Source organism: Nelumbo nucifera, chromosome 4 (genome assembly GCF_055504915.1).
Source record: "Nelumbo nucifera cultivar China Antique chromosome 4, China Antique-T2T, whole genome shotgun sequence".
NCBI lineage: Eukaryota > Viridiplantae > Streptophyta > Magnoliopsida > Proteales > Nelumbonaceae > Nelumbo > Nelumbo nucifera.
This window is the reverse complement of record NC_142652.1, coordinates 40,018,555-40,026,956: the sequence shown is the minus strand read 5'-3', so window position 1 is coordinate 40,026,956 and position 8,402 is coordinate 40,018,555. Positions and strand designations below refer to the sequence as shown.

Genomic DNA, 8,402 nt, shown 5'->3' with positions numbered 1-8,402 from the left:
TTTTGTTTGATTTGTTTTTTTTTTCATTCTTTACATTAATTGTTGTTTTATTTTATTTATTTATATTATATTTCTACGTAGCTCCTTCTTTTTTTTTATATATATTTATTAGAAACAACTATTTCTCTTTGGAATTTTAGGTTGGCTTCGGTTTTTTATAGGATAAAATAATCTTATAACATATAACCACCATTTGGCCCTTTACATAGCCAATTCTTACCCTTTCATTTTCGAGCCAATCTTTTGAAGGGTTATGTGGGCCTTATGTGCCTTAAAAGCCCACCTTATAATTGTTGGAAGAGCTTAGCCCATATGAATATTAGATCCCCTTTTCTCTTTAGTCTTGTAGTCGTTGTTAATCTTCTGTTAGGAGGCCTATATAAGGAAACTTGGAGGCCTTTGCAATCATACAATTGCGGTTGCTAACACAAGGGCCTTTTCGTCAATACAGCTGCCAAAATGACAATATGGCTGGATACTTTGGTCAATAAATGTTTTTTTTTTTTTTTTCTATACATCTGTCTCTTTATTGAGCCCACTGGCTTCCACTTTTTGGTCTGAAAAATTATTCAATTAGTTATTTAAGACCGTTTGATTTGAATAAAAATAAGAGAGATACAGAAAGTTCTGGGAAAGTTATTCTATTGACTTAAAATAAAGGAAGAATCATTGATACAAGAGAATTCGAGAACCATTGATACTTGAAATGATGACCTCTACATATTAATATACAGTTGTCAATCCCAAATTTCTTCTATTGACTTATAAGGCCCGTTAGGTGAAACAAACATTTCTCCTGAAACTCCTCTTCGCTGAGGAATCCTTCTTATCTTATCCAATTCTTCACCACTCAATTCCCAATCGAAGATTTGGAGGTTCTCTTTCATCCTCTCCTTGTTGTAGCTCTTTACTATTGGACTCACCCCTTGCTCACGTATCCATCTCAGTGAAATCTGTGGATACAGACAGAGTACGTAGTTACTTCATCAAAACACAATGAATTAAGTGAAGAAATATCAGATAGATTATCATTTAGGCCCTGTTTACATTTCGGTAAGTTATTTATTCGGGTAAATATATACTTATCCAGGTAATTGTTTCCCATGAAAGATTTACCTGGATAAGTGCATTTACCCATGCTCTTTTATTTTCCATGTAAATAAGGTAATGACCATTTTATTCATAAAAATCTATTATTACAAGGGGCATTTTTGTCTCTCTCAAGTGTTGGCAACTTTCCCCGAAGGTGGGATTGTTATTTACCCACGTAGGAGATGAGTATCACTTACCCCAATAAATGATACCCAGGAAAATAAACCTTCCTTAGTCCCCACATAAATCTGAAAAAAGAACATAGGATTTTTGGTCAATGGGCCATTGACCAACTTTCCCCCCTCTCAAAATGCAGAAAAAGAACGCACCCTTAATAATACCTGTGCTAGGCTCTTTCCCTTGGCGATGGCAATATCTTTGAGAATTGGACTATCCATGACTGCAAGGGAACCCCATGAAGCTCCATTTGCTGCCAAAGGTGACCAGGCGCAGACATGAATCCCATTCTCTTTGCAGAATTCCCTCAGCTCTTTCTGTTGCCATGCAGGATTCATTTCAACCTGAAAGTATTTGATTATCAGCCCCAGTACCACCACCATCATCACCATAATCACAGTCACCAATTAACACTCATCCTTATTATCAGCCACGTACCTGATTGACTGCAGGAAGGATGGTGGCATGAACCAGAAGTTCAGAGATTTTCCTGCAAGAGAAATTGCTGACACCAATAGACTTGGCTAGGCCCAGCCTGCAACACTCTTCCATGGCTTCCCATGTCCTCTTCATATCAACGGGAAGGATATCTTCCTTTGGGAAAGGGAATGATGCTCCTTGTTTCAACCTTACAGGCCAATGAATGAGGTAGAGATCAAGGTACTCCAGCCCAAGTTTCCTGCAACAAAACCAGATAAACATGAACACTGATCAACAAGATCAAGAGAATAACTCATTGGGTGAGGTTAACATATACTGAAGTGTCCTCTTGATCGCCGGCAGGACAAGACCAGGGTCGGCATCTGTGCACCATAAATATATGCCTTCTTGTTTTTGTCAAAATTTTTGAATGTCCCATGAGGTGGCTTTAAATCTGGTGTGAAAGGGTAATTGTACCTACGATTTAATAGGATGTGAAGTTCTCTCCGCAGACCTAACACAGGTGATGATCCAGTGGTTTAATTGGTCATTTATAAGGGTGAGTAGTTGGTTCGGTTTCATTCTAAGTCAAAACCTCTAACTGGCCTTGTAATCAAAACCTATCTTATCAAGAACAGTTATATTGTGAATCTGTTTTTTCATTACGCCACACCCCCTAAAAGGAGAAACATGTTGTTTAAAACTATAATAATAATAATAATTGACCAATTCACCATAATTGACTCAATGGTCCAATGAAATCATCGCCTTTCTAACAATAAGTGTTTGGATTCAAATCTTCACATTCTCAAAGCATTTTAAGATTTATTTTAAGGCAAGTTCAATGCAATCAAGGCTGGTTTTTCAGGTCAGCTCAGATAGGATAAATCCCTATCCCCTAGAATCGGCTTGGCTAGGGTTGGTTTGAAGAATTTGGAATCAGACCCTATCTGGTAACAAACTGGGCAAGATCTCTTCAAGGCCAGTTTGAGGTAAATTCCATTTAGGGCTATCAATGGGTCAAGGTCCGACCTGACAGACTTGATGGACTCGAATCAATTGGGCCGGTTCTGGTTCTAGGAACTGGAGTTCATGGGTTGGTTCTAGGTCCTGATATAGTATCCCAATTATTATCGGTTTGGGACTAGCTTCACCCAGTCCTAAATTAATAATAATCGGGCCCATCGGGTCAGAGTTGATTGTCTTGAGAGTCGATCAATTTGGTTTTGGGTCTAAAAATTACAGAACCTATTGGGTCTGGTTCGGTTTTGGGTCCTTAATATTTCATGTCGGGTAGGTTCCAGTTCTAGCTAGCCATGACCCAGACCCGACCTATTGACAACCATAATTCCATTCAGTTCTAAGTAGGACCTATCACTCCGAGTTATTAGACATCGCTCCATTTGAGAAGGTGCACAAAGGCAGCCTCTTTGGTCAAGCCTATGGCTCCTTATGGAGGACAGATTCAGCCCTCATAAAATTGTGTTTGCACCGTTTTCATAGCCATTTTCAGTCATGAATTGGGAACATCTCTATACTTGTAAAAGATGCTTATAAAAAATAAGCACTTTGAATTTATTCATAATGGACTAGAAATGCTTGAGAAAAAGGCAAAGTTTTGAATTTATTCAGAATGGGTTTTTATTTAATGAAAAGGCATTTGTTTTGGCATATTTCCTAAATACACATTGTAAGTGTTTATTGGTGTGGTTCCAATTAGGGGTGGCTGTGAGCTGATCTTTTCAAGAGCTATTCAAGCTATGCTTGGGAGGCTTGTGAGCCTAATCGAGATTTTACATACATACATACATATATTATACATATAAAAAATAAAAATGCTCTATATATACATATATATATATAATAACTAGTTTTTATAATTTTAATTTTGCATATGTCAAATAAAAAATTATTTTTATATATAATTTTTTGTTTTTAGAAAATGTTTGGGTCACAATTGAGCTCAAGCCGAGCCAAGCTCAAACTTACAAGCTCTTGACTTGAGCCGAATTCTAGTTCAAGTCTCTAGCTCGAATCGTGCTTGAGCTTGAACTCAAGACTCATAGTGTAGTAGCAAGGTAAGCTAGAATAACTAGATATTCAGCTCAGCTCCGCTCACATCCACCCCTAGTTGTTCCAACCAAAAATAGGTGTTTTTTCCAATAAGTGCTTAAAAAATACACTCCCTATCGGGGGGCTAAGGCAAATGCCTTGTTAAACTTCAAGCTTCAGATTTGTAAGGAGAAAAAGCTTTGGGATCTATTAAAACAAGCCATGCTTTATCTATTGAAATACCATGAACAAGCAGTTTAATAGAAGATTGGAAATGGATCTTAACATTGAAATACCATAGCACGTTGTCCCTTTTGATTGAAGCCTTGGATTGTCAACTTACTTTTTAACAATTCATCCTTATCAATCCCAAGTTGTTTTGTAGTGGAGACTAGCATGATGTTTACGGTAGATCCTCAATCAATGAGGATGCGTGACATCTTTTGTTTACGAACATATCCAACAACATACAAGGGTCTGTTGTGTGAACGTGATTCAAGTTGTAAATCATCATCTATGAAGGTAATTGTTGCCATGCAATCTGCGTAGTTGTCCCTTGTGGTACTTTTCTTTAGCACTTGTTGGGGATAATCAAGGCCCTCGCCATTGCAAATTGAACCTTCTGCACTAGTTGAAGTGCTTAGGTGAGGCTTAAGTGGGATGACATTTTCCTCAGTTACTTTGTTACTTCTTCATCACACATGTGGTGCTCTAGAAGAAGCCTTGTCATGTCTTCATCCTCGTCAGATGAAGCTTCTTCTACAGATGGTGATGTTTCCTCTTTGTCAACTGTCACCATGTATGCTGCTACACACTCCTCTAGGAAAAGTTTCCTAGGCATGAACTCCTAAAGGGTTATTAGAGTTGGATGAGGCTATTGAAGCATTTCATCCTCACTAGCTAGCGGTACCCGAGGTGTTTTCTTCTTTGGCACCTTCTTCTTCTTGGAGGCATTATGTACTCTCTGTCTACTAGTCCACTTTAGGAGATGTTTCTGAATCACTAGAGTAGATGGAGATAGCCTTTCCCCCATTCAAAATGATTCCTTCGGGTTGGGGTCTTACCTTCTCCTTGGGTTTCTTACTGGTGAAGGTGGACCACCCATCTTCTATCTCATCTTTTGAGACAGACAACTCTTCCTAGTAGTCCAGGTCATCAATAATCAGCTCATAAAGAGTTGGGATGTTGGGATTTCTAAACCTTGGAATGACAGGATAAGCATAGACAATGGTCACCTCTTGATCAATAATAAATTGGATAGGAATTGCCCTCTCTAGGAGGGACACTGTGGGAAATGCCATTGTTGGGAGTCTAACTACCTTGCCCCTAGTCTCCATAATTTAAGGAGAATCCATTGAGTTGTGTTGTGGTGTTGACTTCCCTTTTGCGGGTGTAAAGTTCCTTGAAGTCTAGACACTCACCATAGCTTGAGAAAAAGAGGAAGAACCCATGGAGGGTTGCAATGGTACTGTGTTAAAAGACCCAAAAGTCACCATGGTGACGTTAGTAGCAGCGAAATTGTCGCTAAGATCTAACTCAACCTTTCCTTGTTTTGCAATACTTGGGATCGGCCACACGTCCTTGCTCTTCAAGTCGCTTGGGCGGTGGAAGCTCAATCAACTTTGATTGGAGTAGCTAACTTAGCATTTGTAGAATGCAGGAGTTCTCTTGGCCTTGGTTTATAAAAGAATTCACTTTGAACTCCATCTTCTTTTTTTTATCGAAGATCTTAACTAGTGCAATGGTAGTGTTCAGGACTTCTTTTCCTTTGCAGGAGGATGAGGTCTTAAGGTCCTTCTTGACTTCCTTCTTATCTTCCTTCTTTTCACGAGGATCACTTAGTTGGGGATTCCCATGCATGGCTATCTGAATCTCCAAGTCATGAGCTTGAATAGCTAACTCTTCGAAGGTGGTAGACATGTTCTCTTTGAGGCTATAGAATAACACCTGATGAAGGAAGATTTGGCCCGACCTCGCAAATCATGGCACGTGGCAAAAAAGGCAAGTAGCTCGGCACTCAAGACCATACCAAGGGTACAAACACCAAAGGGAAGGGACCAGCAGGCCCGAACTCCCTAGCCGGAGGCCCGAGCTCCCTACCCAGTGCCTGAACTCCCTACTTAGTGATCGGACTCCCTAGCAAGAGGCCCAAACTCCCTACTTAGAGTCCGAACTCCCTAAGCAAGAGGCCCAAGCTCCCTACTTAGAGTCTGAACTCCCTAAGCAAGAGGCCCAAGCTCCCTACTTAGTACCCGAGCTCCCTACTTAGAGTTCGAACTCCCTAGCAAGAGGCCCGAGCTCCCTACTTAGTGCCTGAGCTCCCTACTTAGTGGTCGAACTCTCTGCAAGGTGCCCGAACTCCCTACTTAGTGATCGGACTCCCTAAGAGGAGCCCGAACTCCCCCTTTTGACCCCAAGTCACACAAAGCAGAGACCCGAACTGGCCCGTCTTATGATAGTTCGGGGCCTCCCCTTATCCGAACTCGAGACTTTTCCTCACGCACCGCTCCAAGCACTTCGCGTCCGGAGCATCGAACTGAGCGAACCACGCCGTACCTGACACCGAAGGAGTCCATATCCAGGGGCGGCGCACTTGACTGACTTGGGATTTGACGCTTGACGGCCGCATTTCCAATGGCCACCTGCCACCGTCACCTGTCACCACTGCCTCCAGTTACAAAGACGGCTCCGACAAAAGGAGCAGTGACGGTTCTGTCCCAGTAGAGGCGATGACATCCGAACTGGCAGGAACACAAAAGTAATCATGCCCGATCTAACAGAGCTTGGAAGTGAGTGCGTGAGGTGGTTATAAAAGGCTCCCGACCCCCCCAAGAAGAAGGTATGCAAACTTTGCGCTATCTGGTTTATCTTGCCTTTGAAGGATTCTAACTTAAGCTTCGGAGCCTTTACACCGGGTTCTCCCCAGAGCTTCCTCATCTCCTCTGTTTCAAGTTCTCTGCTACTCGGTTCAGAGGCAAGATCGCTGACAGCTAAGACCGGCCGGATCGCGCATCATCAATTGGTGCCATCTGTGGGAACGCTCCAAAAAAGCCTCCCTCCAAACTCTCATACCCCCTTTTCCTTCTTCAAAAAACCCAACACTCATGGCCTCTTCCAGCAACACCGGATGCGGCACGGAGACAAACACCACCAGGGAACAGCTTCAAATTCCTGTGGTGTGCGTTGGACAGTTCACCATCCCCCTTTCGGTGGATAGAATCCCCAGTTTGAATGCGCCACAAGCAATGGCGCCATAAACCTTCCTGCCGCAAGCATCCCCTTTCCTCCCCCTATTGAGACAACCTTTACTGAACCGACTGCCGTCCCCCTGGTAGCCAGCCCAAAACCGGTTGGATGACCTGATGCAGTGCATGCGGGCAATGCAAGCCCAAATGCAACAGTTCCAGCAATACCAGCTTCACCAACAACAAGTGCTGCACAACATCTCCCAGTATCACTATCAACAGTAGTTCCCCCAACTGCCACTGAACCAATCACTACTTCCACCTCGCCACCCTGCTCCGAGGCCGGTCAAGGCCTCCCCGCAGGATGGGCGCCCCCACCAAGGAAAGGCCTCCAGGCCCCAGAACCCCCCTAATAGCCAGGCCTCATCCCCAGGCCGAAGAGAGAAAAAAGTCATCCCCGCCTCGCAGCTCGCAGGCGGGTCGGGAACCTCGCCCGCGAGGTCGGCACCCCGGCGCTCCAAACCCGAGTTCCCACTCACGGAAAACCGATTCGGCGCACTGGCAGCAGCAGACTACCAGCATTCCGGGCCCATCGAGCTCGGCAACACGGAGGCTAGCAGCGCCAGTACAAGGCCCACTCAACAGTGAAGGCGCCGACGAAGTCGCCGAACTGCCACCCGTGTCTTGTCGGAGCTCAGAGGCAAAGAAGAGACGAGCTTGGACGAGGTAGGAGTTGCCCCGATTCTCTCAGTTCCTTCCCCCCTCGCGTCAGAACTCTTGGCGGTCCCCTTGCCCAGAGATTTCAAGCTCCCACCTCTGGACAAGTATGACGGGTCCTTCGACTCCAACGACCACGTTTACGCCTTCCAGTCCCAAATGCACCTCGCCAAAGCCAGCGAATCATGCATGTGCGTGGCCTTCACCACCACCCTCAGGGGGGTAGCCCGCACTTGGTATAGGAACCTGGCCCCCGGGTTGATAAAGTGCTGGACTCAGTTCGTGCAGGTCTTCACCACACATTTTGTCACCAGCAAACGGTGCCCCAGAGCAGAGGAAAGCATCTTCGGAGTAGTCCAAAGGGAAGGAGAATCCATACGGGGCTACATCAAGCGATTCAATGAAGCATGCTTGCAAAAAGAGGGGTAACGCACAAAGAATTCAAATGGCACATGGTAGCTAACCAGCCCGCAACCGTGGCCGAATTCCTCAAGCTTGCGGACAAGTTCATGAGGACAGAGGAAGAAATCAACCAACGAACCGAGGGCGGAAACGAGAAAAGAAAGAGGGAAGGCGAGCCCTCTAACCCAGTTGACCGGAAAAACCCAACCCGAGAGCCGAAGCCGAACCAGTCGTTCCGAGCTCCCCTAGCAGTTCGGATGGATTACACGCCACTGAACACAAGGCGGACCGAGATCTTAATGACGATCAAGGACGCCCCATACGTGAAGTGGCCACCTCGCCTAAAGGGAAATCCGA

At 44.4% G+C, this 8,402-nt stretch overlaps 1 protein-coding gene across 1 annotated transcript; it reads right to left on the bottom strand.

The window, feature by feature from the left end:
- Positions 1 to 614: 614 nt before the first annotated feature.
- LOC148792215 (rhazimal reductase 1-like) lies at positions 615 to 5,661 on the bottom strand. The gene is made up of 7 exons (XM_088903755.1): positions 5,437 to 5,661; positions 4,806 to 4,880; positions 4,441 to 4,588; positions 2,027 to 2,093; positions 1,708 to 1,948; positions 1,434 to 1,613; positions 615 to 953 (listed from the first exon to the last, which is right to left on the bottom strand). The coding sequence occupies exons 1-7, from the start codon at positions 5,659 to 5,661 to the stop codon at positions 738 to 740; spliced, it is 1,152 nt and encodes a 383-aa protein (XP_088759881.1). The 3' UTR covers positions 615 to 737.
- Between the last annotated feature and the right edge of the window lie 2,741 nt (positions 5,662 to 8,402).